General features: G+C 39.2%; 1 protein-coding gene across 2 annotated transcripts; it reads left to right on the top strand.

Moving 5' to 3' along the window:
- The first annotated feature begins 2,448 nt into the window (after positions 1–2,448).
- ZNF800 (zinc finger protein 800) lies at positions 2,449–17,574 on the top strand. 2 transcript variants are annotated; one of them, XM_042872896.1, is made up of 6 exons: positions 2,449–2,540; positions 3,098–3,205; positions 5,368–5,463; positions 9,297–9,440; positions 12,135–13,890; positions 15,294–17,574. In XM_042872896.1, coding segments are annotated over exons 2-6 (2,058 nt in total). In that variant the 5' UTR covers positions 2,449–2,540; positions 3,098–3,144; the 3' UTR covers positions 15,295–17,574. The 2 variants fall into 2 exon arrangements, with proteins under 2 accessions (XP_042728830.1, XP_042728829.1); XM_042872895.1 differs by having other exon boundaries at positions 15,298–17,574.
- Positions 17,575–18,573: the final 999 nt, after the last annotated feature.

An 18,573-nucleotide genomic window follows, 5' to 3' on the forward strand; every position in this document is an offset into this window, starting at 1 on the left:
TACAGCACTTGTAATCTAATGTTTAGATTGTCATTACCTGAGGCTCTGTCCCTTCAAGTTTAGAAAGCAAAAGTGGGCAAACCTGGAGAATGCAGTATAGCAGCAGCAACTTGGGTGCTGTGGTAGGAAACAGCAGTAACAAAGCTTATACTATTCTTTCTTTTGTTATGCTTGGCTATATAGGTTTGTCATAAGGAAGTTAGAGAAAAAAACACCAAAAGAGACTTAGCAGCCTGGACTGCCCCATGGCTTAGCTGCCTAGGCGTACTGTTTGGGACGTGCTCACAGATCTACCAAATCCTACACTGCTGCTATATCATGGGCATTCACCTCTTAGAAGCATCTATGAAGACATTAAAAGGAAATGAGTCAAATCCCAGCTCCAACTACAGTGGATTCTTAGCCTAGATATAGGCATTAATTAATTAGCAGCAACTGTCCTAAGTTAATTAGTTAGCAGTTAGCACAGTCTTTATGTTCAGTGTCATAAAGGGTGGAACTCTTAAATCTCTGAGATTTATTTGTATGCAGGGGGATTAGTTTCACATATTAAAAGGAAAGAGTTTGCAATTTATCTGTTCTGAAATATTCTGCAGCTGGACAAATTTTTATATTGATTTTATTGCTGTCCTGGGAACTTGTCTGCAACAGACATTTCACACGGGACTGACTATCCGACTGATCAAGGCTTGGGTGTATTTATTTGCTTGGCTTCAAGTTTAATGGAGGGATGCTGAATGTTTCAAAGTCAGGAAACATCATCTGCTTAATTTTCAATTAAACAACAAAACTGAAATTGAATGTGGGCTACCATTTACCCTGCTGCATTGCCAGCTGCAGCAGTGTGTTGTTAGCTTGTAACAGGCGTTTTGCACTGGGCTGGCTATCTGACTGATCAAAACTTGGGTGTGTTTGCTTAACCATTCTAATTGATTATTTTATGAACTATGTAATGAGTTAAATGTAACAATGTACAAATGAGCACCTTCCAGCCAGAAACAAATTGTAAGTATGACAGCTTAGATACAGATTCATACAAGCAGGCAACACCATCCATTTTTTTTCTGATCTTAAGATTAGGATACAAAGTTATGAATCTGCATTTAAGGCAAAAGGATCCTCCTCTTTTGACACTTGAATCCAGTGGCACTGCAAGAATAGGAGATTATTTTATTTTCAAGCAGACATTGACCTCTCCTAGGAGGTGGGGGTTGTTAATTCTTTAAGTTCATTACTTCTTGGGCAAATGCTGCTGTCAGGGGGCAGTTGCACAGAAAAAGAGTTGAGGGCTGTGTTCTTGGCACTTTGTTACCCACGAGCAGTGCAGTTTTACCCAAGTGTGCTGTGTGTGGGCTGACCGCAGTGACACGGTTGGGTGAAGTTCAACCTTTTTCCTGTCTGTGTGAAGATGCAGCAGAGCTCTGGATGTAGCTAAGCTCATCAAGAGCACTTCTGGATATACACAAAGACCCATCTTTGAATGAGTAGTGTGAAGGTTTCAGCTGATGTCTGCTGGGATCCTTCCTGACATGAGACTGCTCAGACTGTTCTCTGAAATGTAGGGTGCCTCAAGTTCATTAATCAAAACCCAAATGGACTTTGCAGGGCTTCAATTTTGCCTCCTAGTGCTTCAGAAACAGATGAGTTCCTGGAGATCTGTTATTAAATACAGAACCCGCATTTAATAAAAAGACTGCACTGCTTACACATGGTGGCTGGAGATGGCAAAAACTCCCAGAGGCTGCCGTGAAGAGCAGCATGACCGAGGCATGGCATGGACAGCAGGCTCGACTTTGAACCGCCTGAAGCCGTGAATCCTGCCTCTGCAGCAATTCCACCACAAGCCGAAGCCTGGCCCATCATTTCCACAGCGGTACCATCCCTCAGCGATTTTCCTGTAACGATGCTTTTATTTCTCGCATTTCCTAACAAATGATTTTCCTTACGCAAAGGAAAGTTTCCATGACGAGGAAGAAGTCTCACTCGTTTGACAAACTTTTTCCTTTGGCAAAAATCAATGAACCCCATTCCAATCTCCCGTTGCCGAGGTTTGGATTGCACATCGCGGAAACCTCTCAGAGAATTAATCCGTTCTCCAGGCGTGGAAAACATCGATTCACCCCGCTTCTCGGCAACTCAACCGCAACAACAACTTTTTCAAACGACGCGGGCCGGGCTGCGACAGGGCAGCGGCACCATCGCGAGCTCCCGCCAACGTCCGGACGGCGGCACTCCGGAGCGCCGCCGCGTAGCCCCTGCGGCGGACAAGACGCCCGGCTCCCTCGGCCGCCGAGCTGCTCCCGCCGCAGCCCGGCGCCAACGGCCGCGTGCCGCCGCCCGGCACCTGTGCGGCACGGGCGGGGGAGCGGCGGGCGAGAGGCGCCTGCGCACTGCGCGCCGCGCGGCCCCTCGCCGCCACGGCCGCAGTCACTTCCTGCCCCTGTGCCCATCCGGCTCCGGGGTCAGCGGCCGCCGCTCTGGCGGGACAGGGGCGAATAAAGTGGAGTTCGGGGCGGGGGAGGCCGCCCGTCCGCTCCCAGGTAGGGGACGGCTAGCGGCGGTCCCGCGGCGGTCTGCCCGCCGCTCGCTGCAGCCGGCGGCGTTCGGCGTCCGCTGTCACCTGCCGCCCGCCCGTCCGTCCCTTCCTCCCCGCGGCTGGCGCGTGGCGGCCCGGCGGGCTCTCCCGGCCGCGGCTCCGCGGTGCTCCGTCTGCTCCGTTCCCTCACGCCCGGCCCGGCCCGGCCCGGCGAGCTGCCGGCGTCGCGGTTCCGTTCCCTCCGTCGCGCGGGAGTTGCGAGGTGGCGGTGGGGAGCGGCGCGGGGCTGCGAGCGCGGCTGAGGGGAGAGGAGGAGGAGGAGGAGGAGGAGGAGGGCGGGCGGGAAGGAGGTAAGGAAGGAAGGGCGGCCGGGGCGCAGGTGGCGGCGGGCGGGCGCGGGGCTGGAGCGGGCCGGGCCGCGCGGGAGCGGCGGGGCCGTGAGCTCCGGGAGAGCCGCTGCAAACAATGGAAGGCCGAGCGCGCGGGGCCGCCGCGGAGCCGGGTGCGCGGCGTTCGCCCTTTCGCTCCGCGGAGCTGACGGCCGTCTGCTCGTTTCGGCAGGAGCGAGCCGCTGCATGTAGGAGGACCGCGGGTCGTGCGCACGGAAAATGCCTCTGCGGGACAAGTGCTGTCAGACGGAGCACCACCACCACGGCTGCTGCGAGCCAGGTACGGCGCGGGGGCGGCCGTGCGGAGCTGCGGGAGCCCGGGGGGTGACAGCTGTGCGTCGTCGGGGGGCGGTCGGGGCGTGCCGCGGCTCTGGATTATGCTGGAGCTGTCCTTAAGTACCCTCGAGTTCAACCTGCTCAGTGTAACTCCTTGGATCCTGTGGGGTGCCTCGTTGTAACCCGTGGTTCCAGGTGGGCGCTGCGTGCCTGTCAGAAGCAGGCGAGAAAACACGTAAAGATTCCAAGTGTTCTTGTTTTGAGAAGTGGAGTGTCTTGGTCTGTCTTTAGTTTCTTTTCTTGTTAAATGACGTTTCTGGTGATCTCTTGCATTTTTTGAGTATCCCTTTGCTTTCACCCTCCTCTGGTGAGCTCAGATGAGCACAAGGATCTTCTTGTCAAGGTGGGGGGGAAACCCTGGAAGTCCTAAACCTCCTGTCTGCATCCCGTTGCTATGTGACACAGGAGATGCTGCCAGTAGAAAGTGCTTGAAAGTTTCAGCTAGCTCGCTTGATTTTCTGTAATTGTTATGCCCGTTGTTACAATTGGTAGTCTAAAAGTAAACCTGGTTCTTTTCTTATTGCCTTTCTGTATAATTTGTTATTTGGATGCTTTCACTTGTATTTGAAAAAGAAAGGCATCTTTTTTTGGAATTAGTACTTGAAAGTCTGCGTGTGGCAGCTTGATTATACTGCTTTAATTAACTGTAATTTGAGGGAAGATACTGTTCAGCTAGAAGAAACACTTTTTGCGTTTAAGATGAAATGGCTTTGAGTTGTTCTCATGTTTTATAAAGGCTAAAATACTTTTCTTGCCCTACAAATAACAGCGATGTGTGATGCCTGCTTCATGTATGTCGCTCCTTGATGTCAGTGGCTGTTGCATATGCATGTTAGGGGCAGCATGCAACCCAAAGTACACTATTTTGAAGAAGATGGAATGGGCTGGTAGACTACAATATGTCATTGTGTTAGAAATCCCTAAACAATTAACTGATTTGTAATGGTTGTTACGTGTTCATATGTAACAGTATATTATGGGGTCAGCACAGTCGTGTGGTGTGTTCATTTTATCGTTCCTTTCTTAGACTGCTTTTTCTTTCTGATGTTCTTTTCAGCTTGAATTTACTTATAACCTTACATCCTGCATTTCCTGCATTTACTCTATTTGCAATTGGTAAACCTAAATAGATTTTCACAGTGCTGTTAGTGCTCCTTACTAAAACATAAATTTTGTAGAGCTGCTTTGTGCTGGCATTAGAAATGGAGACCTAAAAATGGTCTAATTGCGTCATAGAATGGGCAACGGAGGAGCCAATGGAGGAGCTATGAGTTTAGTTTTGCTAATAACAAAGATGACTGATGTGATTTTTGCAAACTCGTGCTTGAGTAAGTGCTGGTATTTGTGTAAATTTGGTATTCCATCTGAGTAAGGCTTGGTTGGTTTTTGAATATACAGCAACAGAATGCTGTTAATTCTGTGTGCGTGAGCGCTGTGTATCAGAATAAGTTGATAATCTTTTTGCTGGATAAATCTTACAATAGGTTTTATGAGGATTCCAGTGTAACATGAGACTTCAAATTGTTACTTCTGCAGTTTGCTTGAACCAGAAGCATTTTTTGAATGCAGTTTTATTGTGAAAACTATTATGGTACCTGTCTTTGGACCATACTAGCTAGATATGCTTGTGCTTTGTTCTGATCATGGTGGAATGGATGTGAATTCAGGGTGCAGTGACAGCACTGAATGTTGTACGTTCAGAAGAGATGTGTTTGGTAATTTTTTGTACATCTGCTTTGTTGTTTTGGTTTGAACGATGGGAGTCAGGTGGGCTGTTTTGGGGAGCTGCCTTAACTGATGGAAACTTCTGATGAGCCAGCATGGTTTAGTATGTTTATGTTTGATACTCACAGCTTTGAGTATATTCTTGCTTTGACTAATCAAGATGACAGCATACTCTCAGAAGGTATCATGTCTGGAACAGTCACTATCTTATTATATTATTATTTTTTAATTCACTGTTGATGAGAATTTTTGCCTAAGACAGCTTGTACTGCATTCTTGGCCTTTCACTTTAGCTAGCTTATTCTATGCTTTGAAAATCTATAATTTAATAACGATCATCTTTGCTTTCTCAAATGATTTACTATCTTTTATGTATTTCAGTGCATATATTGGAACCTGGTGATCCTCCATTATTACAGCAGCCTTTGCAAACATCAAAATCTGGTATTCAGCAGATCATCGAGTGTTTTCGATCAGGTATAAAGCCGTGGCTTAACTCTTAGAAAAGTTTATTACCTTATTTTAACAGTTATTTATTTAGGGTAGATTTAGTGTATATTTAAACAAAACAAAAAATCAACACCTGACTTTCTACGTATTTGTAAAATATGGATGGGTTTTTGGTATAAAGTGATATTTCTTTTTGTCTGCATTTTCATGTACGCTGGTCAAGTTATAGCTCCTGCTGTATTATCATCTTTCAAAACCTTTTTTTTTTTTTTTTTTTTTCCTTAAGAAATAGCTTGTTCTTCTGCTTTATGTCATCCCTCCAGCTGTTATTAATGAATTCATGCTAAAACTCTTGAGTGGCAGACAAAATTCAGTATTTGCCTTGAACTTTTTAGTACTGCTGTATCATATTACTTTTATGGTGTTCCTTGACTCTTTTTTGGAGTTGCAATTCATAGCAGTGAACCTAAGAATAACAGCTGAGTGTTTGGATGAGCGTACCAAGGGTGATTGAAACCTGTAATGCTTTCAGGCTGGTTCTACAATTCTGACGTGGCAGAGCAAACTTAGTGCAAGAACACTGAGTTTGTGCTTTTAAGCAGTTGCATAAAAAGATTTTATATAAAGCAACAGAGCTTTATGTCTATGAAGTAGTTGTTTCACATGTAAGTCATTGCTGGTATGCAGTGGGGTGTGTGTCTGGTCTGAGTTTTGTAGAATGACATAGTATTGTGTATGTTCTCCGTCTGCATTTAAAAACTTCATACAAAAAAGAAAACTGGATAAGAGAGTCATCATTAGCAACTTTATTTATAAGTGTGAGTGCTTGAATGAAATTGGCATAAAGCCTCAAATATGTGTGTCAGGGCCCTTTGACTTGAAGGAGGCTAATGGTATTTCAGTTGGCACTAGTACAAACTGCAATTTGTCTGACTCAAGGCAGCTCCTAGATTGTCCTTTCTGGCATTTGTTAATTCATAGCTTACCTTGTTGTCTTCGTGGCAGTTGTACAGAAGGCAAAATGACTTGGACCAAGATTTTGCAAGTTAGTTTTGAACACACAGCTTTTCATTTTGCTAAGGAGCTCTTTTGATTCTTAAAGGAACGTTAAAGAAACAGAGCTTAAAGCTGTAACCGTGAAAGCAATTTTAGCAGAAGGCTTCTCCAGTCTTAAAGAGCGTTAAGGATAACAAATTAATTAGTAACTCCTTTCTAATTATGCTAGACTCAAATGCAACAAAATCATAATATAGTAAACAGCGTTCTTATATGAATCTTAGAATGAATCACATAATGGCCTGGATTGATAAGGACCACAATGATCATCCAGTTTCAACCCCCCTTCCTATGTGCAGGGTTGCCAACCACCAGACCGGGCTGCCCAGAACTGCATCCAGCCTGGCCTTGAAGTTCTGGACTTCTGTAATGCTGTTGTAGAATAGAATGTTCTCCTATGAGAAAGTGAACTGCTGAGATTTTTGTGGAAAGTGAAATTGCTTGCTGAGGGCCTAGCCTTGGCTGTTTCTGCCGGGGAATTGTTTGCAGTGACTGATACTTTGTATCAGTTTCTTTTGGTAGTGATGCATTCTGTCACCTACATCTACAGCTACATCATTGCTTGCCCCAATGAAATGCAACTATGAAATAAAGCTATGGTAAACTGGAGGAAGCATATGCTGGTGGAAAGCTGACTGCTTCTTGCCACAATTGGTAGCTGGTGAAGGATGTGCAGATGCTTGCTTTTTCTCTGCCTGATGAGTCAACAAAACCAATGGTTGCTTTAACTTATTTTCTCTTCCAAACTCAGGAGTTTGGAAGGGTCTATTGTATAATCCACAAGGACCCATTGAGTCATTAACTCTTATGAAAAGCTTCACGGCATAAGAAAGATTTGAAGCCAGAGGAACCACTGCATCATCTAGTCTGACCTCTAATATAAGTCCTCAAAATTCTTAAGGCTGATAGTTTGAATTAGGCAGTCCTTCAGTACTGAGGGGTAGAGAACTTTCATTATTACATGAGAGAGGGGTGGGAGAGAGGGATTGATGATTGGTTAGGAAGGAGAGGTAAATTAGATGACTTTTTTCCATTCGAAGGGTATACTTGTGTCTAGGATATGCACTGACAGCACAAGTCAAATTTTATTTCATGGTGTACTGACACCAAGCTTGAGGCCTTTTATTTGGATTATAGATAGTGACTTATTGGAATTTCATCTACATGGAGCATGTTCAGTTCTGTTCAGCTGTGTTTTCATGTTATTTTCTTTACATGCAGGCATTGAAGTATCTGTGGGTGAGATTTCAGTAAATAACGTGTCCTTAGGGGGAACTTCATGCAGTTCTCAAATTTGGGATTTTTCAATAAATGCAAGTTTTTTTCCAGTGGTCTGTTGTCTGTAAAAATGCAGGTCAGATGAAGATTAGGTTGATAACGCTTGAGGGGTAGAGCAGTGAGAGAAAAAGACAAGAACATAGGGCAGTGGCTCAGGGAAGGCATAGGCAGAGAAAAAAATTGGATGGTAGCCTCAGGTAGTCAAGTTTGGGTCCTGGTTTTAAGCACCTGAAGAAGGTATTGTGCTTTACTAAAATGCAGTTATAAAAAGATTTATAGCATTATTAGGCCAAGAAATAGAAAGCTAACTAGATAAGGTCTGTTCACATTGGAGAACAATTATGGAATTATTTATATTTGAACAAGCTTTTTGTTTAGAACATAATTCTGCAGTGTGACTAAGTTTGATCTTTAAATGGAATCCTTTGTTGTCCACGTTGACCAAAACCTTGAGCTTTTGCTTCAGCTGGAAAAGTATATCTTGATGCCATTTTTACTGTTTCTTAGTTGACTGTTACACAGTTGATACTTTGCCAACTTTCATTATAGTTTTGCTGTTTTGACTAATTTAGATTAATTTTGTTTTGTTCCTCTATTAAAAATAAAATCAAGTTAGAGCAATTAGCTGAATTTGTGTAGCCAGCGTTTTCTTCTGGTTTGGCATGGTAAGTATTCATCATTCAGTGATTCATTGCTCATTGTGGACATTATGTTCATAGTTTTAGCAAGATGTGAAATGAAGGAATGGATTTGAAGTGTAATATAAACAAAAGATTCAAAGTTTAAGCAAGGCATGAGCTGGAAAACCTACAGTTCTAGATGAGACTTATCCTTGCATGTTTGGATATTTTATTTTTGAATATACAATGCGTATGTATACAGTAGTTTGGAAAACCTGCACATTTTGTTGAGCAATGTGTGTTTTAAGGGAAAATTTTCTAAGTTATTTTATTCTTTTTGCAGGCTAAAAATATGTCTCCAGTTCTATTTTCTTCCATAAGTACGATCGCTTTTATCTTGTATCACATGCCTGGATGTAGTAACACTGATGTTAGCTCTTTGTGCTTCGTTCTTACACTCTGTTGGTTTTTTTTTTTTCCTTACCTCATAATTTATTATGTGAAATAGCTGCATTTTTATTGCTTTCTTAACATGATGAGCTTTTTTGAAGTCTCTAGGTGCTTATTCCCTCCTCATAGAAAATTGTATTACAGCAACCAAATATTGTACCATGGAATCCTTATTAATGTTAGCTGTTGGTTTTTGGTCCAAGTCGTTCTGTTCGTTCGCTGTAAATAAACTGTAATATGTGTAAACTTTAATTTTTATGTATTTATTTCAAACTAGGCTTATTTTCATAATGGAAGTTAATTACATATCATAAACTGTGCAGTGAAATAGCATTAATGCAAGATGAAATGCTGATATGATTGTTGTCTTATAAAATGCTTTTGCTTTCATGTGATGATGCGAGTTAAAAAATGAACAGAAAACCTTCCTCAAGTATAATGTTTCTTTTATTACAGGAACTAAACAGCTTAAGCATATCTTGTTGAAAGATGTGGACACCATTTTTGAGTGTAAATTGTGCCGGAGTCTCTTCAGGGGATTACCAAATTTAATTACTCATAAAAAGTTTTATTGTCCTCCAAGTCTTCAGATGGATGATAGTAAGTTTTCCTAATTGTAATATCTAATAAAGCCACCTGAAATTGAGAAATTGAGAAATTTCCCTTTTTGTACCATTCGTACAAATGCACGAGAAACAAGATGCAGAAAACTGATGTGGAATTAAATTTAAATGGTAACGCATGTTGATAACCTTTATGGTAGAAAAGAAGCTACAGTGCTGCATGAATATGCACTAACAGCACAGACCCATAAAATAATCAAACGAATATAATCAGACAAGAATATGGGTCCAGTGCTTTAACAAAAGATGCCACTGTTAATGATTTTTAATTCTTTTTAATTCTTCCACTTTTTTTTCTTTGTTTTTTTTTTTTTTTCCCTCTGGAAGATAATGAAAAGCTCACCATGATCTGAGAAACTGAGTCTCATAGAAAAGCTTGAATCTAAGCAGGCACTTTGGTTTTATATCAGTATAGTTCAAAAAGAGTTTGGCTGGATCATGTAGAGTGATGTGGGTGATGTATGTCATTTTTTCCTGTACTTGGGAAGTATTTGGTAATCACAGATACAATCCTTCATTGTTATTCATGAAACACAGACTGAGAAATCACCCTTTTTGAAGACATTTTCTTCAGTTGTACTGTATTCATTTCTCATCACTTCACCTCCATCTTCCCTCTGGGAACAGCACAAAACTGCACCAGGGAAGTTCAGACCAGACATTAGGAAAAATTTCTTTACCATGAGGGTGGTCAAACATCTCTCATGCTTGGTAGACAAGTAGCTGATGTCCCCAAGGCTGTCAGCATTCAGGAGGCATTTGAACAATGCCCCTTAATGACATGCTTTAACTTTTGGTTAGCCCTGATGTGCTCAGGCAGTTGGACTTGAAGGTCCCTTCCGACTGAACTATTCTATATTCTTGGGGCATTTTTGTGATCATGTCTAGCCCACTTTCTTTTTTGTAGAGAGTAAACTTTATTATTAAAAGTGATTAAAAGGAAAAAAATGAATGTATTTGCAAAAAAAAAAACAAAAAAACCCAACAACAACAAACTATTAAAGATTCATTTCAAGTGATAATGATTTGTTGATGTCAGTAAAGCTGAGTAACTGAGAAATGTGCCAGCATCTAAAGTGTTTTGTAAAGCTGCTTTTGTTATCATGGTTGTCTTTGTTGTCTTCATCAACATTGGTGTGATGATGATTTTTCTTCCTTAGTTAGTGTCTTTGTACCTCAATGTTTCAAAAACTATGGAATTATAAGTACATGTGACTTAAATGCAGGAATGTCTAAGCAAAATAAGATTAACCTGAGTAAACTTCCAGTCTAGCTGTTGGCTAGCTTTCCTTTAATTGGCTGCTTGGCTGATAGAGTTCACTGTTCACTAGGAAGGGTACAAATGAAAACGATAATGCTATGTTCTCCAGACGAAAAAAATAATACTAGGTGCTCTGAATTAAGTTGCTGCCTTAAAGGACATCTTCAAATCATTGTGGAGAATTTCAAATGGTATCATCTCAGTGCCTCATGTTTTTACGTTAGTGCACAGGGGTTTTAGTTGTGCCAGTGCTGATGTTTAGCCTGCAATGCTGGAAACTAGATCATTGAACTTAGTTGGCATTTAAAAACAGAATGTTTCTCAGGGCTGTGATATCATCAGTAGCTTGTAAGCAAATGGGATTTTTTATTTTTTTTTTAAATCTCGTTTTTCATTTCATAATACAAAACCTTTAGGGTATCTCTCTCACGAAAAAAAAAAGGCGGGAAAATTATTGGTACTTTTGCTTTTAAAAAATACAATGCACGTAACATCATTGCAGTAGCCAACGATGTAAATGGTTCAAAATCATCGGAATGAACTTTTTTGAGAGTAAGTATATTAAAACAGTACTTCAAGGGCGAATTTAACACTTGCAATGTTTTCTTTTTTGCTTAGGCTAATAAAGGAGAACCACTGTATCTTCTTTTCTTGCTTTTTTTTTTTTTTAGTCTGTTTCAACTCATTTTCAGGGCAGACCATAATATGAACTTTCGGAGAAGCTCAGTGGAGTCATTTCTTGAAGTAAATTCTTTCACAGTATTCTTTTGAGAAATTAGTAGGGGAAAAAAAAAAAAATCTAAAATAATACAGGATTGTTTTGTCCTTACATTTGTTACTAAGTCTCTCAAGCGTTTTGGTAGTCCTAACAGTTTTCGCTGCCCCAGAAGTTAAGTTCTGTCTCATCTACGTCTGTCCTCACACAATGCTCAAGTTACACAGACATTTTGTTGGCTCTTAAGGACTGTTCAGAGTTCATGGCAAAGAGCTTGTTTCCAGAAATGGGTTAATTTATTGAGGATGGCTGTTTCCAGCAATAGGAAAATTGGTTTTTAATTATATTTCAGATTAGCTGCACACCTAAGAACAAGCACAATCTTATGTCCTTAGTTTTGCAATTGATAGTGACTTCTAGAGAAGAATTTAATTTGAAGCAAACTAGTTTTTAGCTTAGGTGGCTTCCACATTAGCATACTGGAAGGATGTAGTTCCACAGTCGGCTTCTAGTAAGAGTGTTGCTTATACTGATACATGAAAAATGATTACTCAAAGCCTTTCTGTGTGAAAGATCAGAAAAATAGTAACAATGGTGCATGTTTGGTGTCTGAATTGACACTTTGAGTTTTGTGAAACTTAATTCAAGTTGCCAAATCATTTAAAAATGTCTTTGCTTTTTTTTTTTCCCTCCAGACCTTCCAGATATAAATGATAAACAGAGTCAAGCCATAAGTGACCTCCTGGAAGCAATCTATCCAAGAGTAGATAAGCAAGAATATATAGTTAGATTAGACCCTATAGAAACGAATCAGAATGCTGTATTTCAGTATGTGTCAAGGACTGATAGCCCAGATGAGAACACAGAAAGTAGTAGTGCTCCTGATCAAGCTCCAGTACCAGTACAGGAACCCAGCACTGAACCATCCAAGGCTGTTTCAGCTCCGGCTCCAGTTGGGGAGACTGTGGAATTACCTCCTGCTGATCCTGTTACAAACAAGGTGATCCCTACTCCTGAAGAGCAGCCCCCAGCAGTAACACCTGAAGTGGACTCTTTGGATAATTTTGATTTCGGCCACCAGTTGGTTTGTTGTCTTTGTAGAAAAGAATTTCATTCTAGACGCAGTGTTCGCCGGCATATTAGAAAAGTACACAAAAAAAAGATGGAGGAGCTGAAGAAGTACATAGAAACAAAAAAGAAACCAAATCTGTGCTCCGCAAAAGGCCGAAATAAGAACGTTCTTGTAGCATTAGGTAGAAGTTGTCCTGTATGTTATAAATCATTTGCCACAAAAGCCAACGTAAGAAGGCATTTTGATGAAGTCCATAGAGGATTAAGAAGGGATTCCATTACTCCTGATATAGCTACAAAGCCTGGGCAACCTTTGTTCTTGGATACAGTTTCTGCTAAAAAATCTTTTAAGACCCGAAAACAAAAGTCGTCTTCAAAGGCTGAATACAATTTAACTGCATGCAAATGCCTTCTGTGCAAGAGAAAATATAGTTCACAAATAATGCTGAAAAGGCACATGCAAATTGTTCACAAGATAACTCTTTCTGGAAAGAACTCTAAAAGAGAGAAAGGGCCCAACAATACTGCCAATGGAACAGAAATAAAACTAAAAGTTGAACCAGCAGATTCTGTAGAACCTTCGCCCCCTTCCATCGCTCTTTCTCCACAGAATGAATTAAAGGGAACAAATCATTCAAATGAGAAAAAGAACACACCGTCAGCACAGAAAAATAAAGTTAAACAGGACTCTGAAAACCCTAAATCAACCTCTAAGTCAACCACTAAATCAACTTGTAAATCAACTACTAAATCAACTTCTAAGTCAACCAATGCATCTGCTGCAGGTGGCCAGCAAAAAACCAGGAAGCCAAAACTTTCAGCTGGCTTTGACTTCAAGCAGCTTTACTGTAAACTCTGTAAACGGCAATTTACTTCGAAACAGAACTTGACAAAGCACATTGAATTACACACAGATGGAAATAACATTTATGTTAAATACTACAGGTGTCCTCTCTGCTCTTATGAAACACGTCGCAAACGTGACGTGATAAGGCATATAACTGTAGTTCATAAAAAGTCACCACGCTACCTTGGGAAAATAACTGCAAGTTTAGAAATTAGAGCAATAAAAAAGCCAATTGATCTGGTTCTAAATAAGGTGACAAAAAGAGGCCCTCAGAGGGATGAAACAAAACAGATTGGTTCAAAACACGATGTCACCTCTAATTCGCCCAATAAAAAGTATGAAGGAGCTGATGTTGGCATTGAAGTAAAAGTAACAAAAAACTTTTCTCTTCACCGATGCAATAAGTGTGGGAAAGCGTTTGCCAGAAAAGCTTTTCTAGAACATCATAAGAAAACCCACAAGGCGAATGTATCTCATTCACCTGAAGAAAACAAAACCAAAGGCAGAAGTACGAGATCTAAAGCTGTTGTCTGGTGAGGAAAATATAGTGTTTTGTCTTTTTTTTTTTTTCCCCCAAACAAAACAGAAAGCACTACCTTTTATGTTCTGTTGTTGATATATTGCCAAAAACATATAGTTCCATAGCAGCTTTAGCAGTTTAAATACTGTGATATATGTCTGAATTGTTTCTTAATTTTTATTATTTTTTTTTTTTTTAGAGTTTAGGAAAAGAGTTAATTTCTAAATTTATCATAGCAGGAAGGTGGAGTAGAATATAGATTAAGCTGTACCGAGTTGACTTTAAATTGCCTTAAGGCATCTATTGTAATCAAGCTAATGTAAGGACGTTTCTAAACTAGCATGTTTTCAAATTATCAGTGCCTTTGGTTCATTTGAATAACGTAGCCTGTTAATGAACACCTCAGTAACCTCACTGAAGAAGCACTAAAAGTACCATGGTAAAAGCTGTTGGCAGAAAATTTCTCTATGGACATATTAGAATTATTATTTTATAAATATGTATATATAATGTGTATTGTCTGTGTTCTGTCCACAGAAAGGCATAGAACAGTTTCTTTGAATGTAATTTGGGTGCTTAATTTCTTTGGTTTAAAATGAGTTGGAGTTAGGATCCTAAGGACACTTCTAAAAATTGTCAGATTTAGGATTTGATCCTTGTAGTACTTATTTATATAAGCACAAGTTTGGAGACTTCTGGTGATTCATTTTTTAAAATGTTTGAACCTCATAATTTTTTTTGTTTGTTTTAGCCTAGATATTTATACAACTCTGGCCAAGAGTTTTCTTAATTTCTGCCTCTACAGAATGCTGGGATTTTTTTACACTTGGGGGATTTGTATTTGTATTTTCTTAGTTTTCTGTTGCCTTCATTTTAAGGATTAGAGAGGGTCTGATTTTTAAGAGAACCTTTAAAAAAGGGAAATTATAGACATAAGTGATAATTTTGTATTACAGAATGACTGAGTGATGCCTGAAGGTTTGGGGATTGTACAAAAACGAACTGGAGAGACGTTAGTGATACCTATAAGAGTTTTTAACATCTTTATTCAGACATATCCTTCTAGCATATTTGGTGAAAAGAAAACCAAGTTATATGTGCCTTATTCCATCTTTTTACTCTGAAATTCTGTATCCCAGAAGGTAATTTGATTTGAGTTTAGCTTTTGTAGTGAATTGCTACCTAGTTATGTTAAAACATAATGTGAAACGTGGCTTCCTAGCAAATCTGGGTTAAATGGGATGGAACTTCAAAAAATGAGCTGAGCTGGACCTTGAATTGTGGTGATTTCAAGAGGCCTTTTGTATTTTGATGGTAAATTAAAAATTTGAGCTTATGAGTTATTTATATTGTGTAATTTAAGAAAGGATTGTACTGGTAAATGCAAAGTATTAATTTATTCCCATTTCTTCTCAGATAGGTTCAAGTGATGTTCGGAAAATTTGGAGTTCATTTGCATGAAAAAGACTTTAATGTGGTGTTGGAACTGCTAATATCTTGATAATGGTACTATAAGGAGGAAATATCTTCATAAGCTGTTGTTTTCTTACTAAATTACATCCATTCTGACTGCATGTAGTTAGTGCCTCCTCCCAAAACGCTGCTGTAGTTGAAATGCACTTGTGCTTCTAAATTAGCAGTTAACTGTGCTTATCTTGTGCAATTGAGGTTTGATACGAACTTTCTGAACTTAAAAAAACCCATACAGAGGCAACTTGACAAACAACAGCTTTGGAAGAAGACTTTTGTTCCTCATTTAGGAAATCATCTTCAGAGAGCTCATCGTACTGTTCCTCCCTGATAGTGCTAATTGCTAACAGCTCTGACTTTTTTTGTGATATCCTACTTTGGCAATTGTTGTTATATACTGTTTTAAACTTATTACAAATGAATGTATAAGAGCAAACACGTAGTGTATATTGGCTGGATTGTACTAATTTTTAGTAGTTGCCATAACATCAGTTTGTTCATATAGACTAATTTCCCAGTTCTGGGATGTTCTATACTACAGTCGCTTCAAAGATGTTCATATTTTTTCCATGCGTGGTTCGTTGGGCAACTTGATAAACATCTAGGATGTTTACAAGAATATCCACATTCCTCTATTCTTTATTATTTTTTAAAAAAATTATACAACAAGCACTTTAATGATAGTTGCAGTTTATTTTTTCAATTTATTTTTTGAAAGATCAACACACTAATGTTAATATGAAGGTAGTGAATATTCGTCGATGTGTTATAGACAGACAATCTGTGCACAACCACTTATAATGTTAGTTTATTTCATTAAATATTAATAAAAAGGGAGGATAGTATGAGAGAAACTCCGAGTAATTTTTCTCTCGATATGATAAATGACCACTATAGATAGCACTTGAATTTGTATGATTTGGAAAATGTTTTAGATCCTTTTTATTTTAACCTTTTAACCAGGACTTTAGGAAACCTGTTGCATGCCTGCCGTTATGGAATTCTTGGTGGGTTTCGTGCAACAGTTGTTTTTTTTGTTTTGTTTTGCGTTTTAGAAAATATTTTGTTTAGTGATTTGCGTCAAATTGCTACAATTTGAAAGGTACTGTACATCAGAAGAAATACCGTGTTTTCTATATAGGTTTACTCCTTTACTTAGGGAGGTGCCTCGTGTTCATATATACTTTTTGTATAAAATATATCTAAAATTGTTGATCACAAGATCAGGAGTAAAAATGCTTTTATGGATAGAGAACTATTTGGCCCTGTTAGTGCATTGCACTACAAGTACTGTGAATGGGAACTGGACCGTAGCTGTTGCTCAAAATGTTCTATATTGAATGTACATGCTTTTGTTTGGATAAATGTACTGTATTTGGTTGAAAATAAAGCAGACTGGAAATCACTTTTAAGTGTGCATAAACAGAAAGATGTTTTTGTAAACCTGGAGTATCTGTCATTCCACAATCAGATAGTACAATTTTGCATTTTTTGTAAAGCTTACCATCTGATCATTGAAACTCGTTGTTTGTAATATTCTGTTGTAATAAATGTTTTGGTTTTGATATTAAAAGTTTGGCACTTGTGGAGTGAATGTTTCTCCACCTTATGGTTGACACTTTGATACTGACTTTTTGTCATTTGTAAAGGTATCTCCTTTTTAATTAAGCAACATTTGCTTTTGAGATCCTTTTAAAACAAAATTGAATACAGATATTGAAGGAGATAGGCTATGTGTTTACTTGTTACTAAGAAAACTGAGTTATCTAGTTTGCATTGTGAATTATGTTGGTGGCCAGAGAATGTTAACTCTTTGTATGATTGGAATATAAGATCTGCCATAATTGTTGCTTATTCTTCTGGAAAGGAAGAACTTCTTGCTTTTTAGGTGCAATTTAAGTCATGTTCCTGAATACCAATGGGTTAAGATTAAGAAGTTAAAAAGCCAGAATAGTGATAGAATAACAGTTCATTTTTCAGCTATCTGTGTGGTTTCCATGGTCTGTTCTGGATATATGAGCAGTCTGCATCTTGAAATTCTAGAAGGTAAAGTTATAGCTGTTTCAAAGAAGCTTTCTGCAAAAGGATCTCCAGTTCTGCATCCATGTAGAGAAATCATTTTGTTCCACTTGAGATTGTGAGTAGTGTATTTGCTTTTGAAGATGTAGCTTAATAATTAGCAATTGTCACACCATTTTTTTAAAATTAAATCTTCCATTAAGTTAAATCTGCTGCAAAGCTCTTTTGATGCATGAGTCTCCTTTCTGTCTTGTGGATTAGGTTCGCTTTCTCTTTTTTCCTGTAAGGAAAATGAATACATATATGATAGACCTGTTCAAATCAGTGATTTTTTAAAAAAAATCTTTTTGTACTGCTATCTTGAATGAGGGGGGAGGGGGCAGGAGGGCAGGGAGTGTACAGAGGAGGGGGAAAGGATTGCTGATTGCTCTTTTTTGACTAACCCTACAAATTTGTAATAGAGGTTTGGGTAGAATCAAGATCTATGTGGGTACTTACACGTGGGGTTTCATGTGAACATATATGTTGACATGAGGATATGTTGACAATGAAGATCAGTTGTTAATTAACATGCACTCTAGCATAGGTTTGCTCGTTGATAAGACATGTTGGATTGGCCTTTGTTGCTTGGAATACCAGAAAACAAATGTAAGCTGTCCAGTGTGCCTTCGGAAATAAAGCTGAGAAGCTGAGTCTTGTTAAATAGCTTTGTATTCAGAATGGATTTGGCATACCACATAGAGAATTTTGAGGATGTTCTAAGCTTTTTGTATGGGAGATGGTATTGAAAAAGAACTTTTTTTAAAAAAAAGTAATTCCTCTGTTTTCCAATGCCAAGGCTTGAGGGGCTAGCTCGAATGTCAAACTGATGTAAAATCTTGCCTAACCAGCAAGTGAAACTCACACTTGATGAGACTTGCTTGTTCCCAGTCTAGTAGAATGTTGAATTCTAACTAAACCACTTTTACATTAGTTAATCTTCTGTTGGTTGGAAATGTCCTTTATTCTTGCTTTTATTTTTTTATATTTTTAATTTTGGAGTGTTTTCTATTCTGCTTCACTTGCCTTTTCTCTCTGAAACCACGGTTTGCGGGGCTTAAAATCCCTGTGGTGTTTGGTTTACTCAGTTTTAGGAGAGAATTAAGTTGTAGCTGAGATAGTTGCTGGCCACTGTCACCATTTGTGTTTTGCTGGATTCCGGTGAGAT

The sequence above is a fragment of the Lagopus leucura genome, unplaced genomic scaffold (assembly GCF_019238085.1).
Source record: "Lagopus leucura isolate 7727_CA_CO unplaced genomic scaffold, USGS_WTPT01 Super-Scaffold_100008, whole genome shotgun sequence".
Taxonomy (NCBI): Eukaryota; Metazoa; Chordata; class Aves; order Galliformes; family Phasianidae; genus Lagopus; species Lagopus leucura.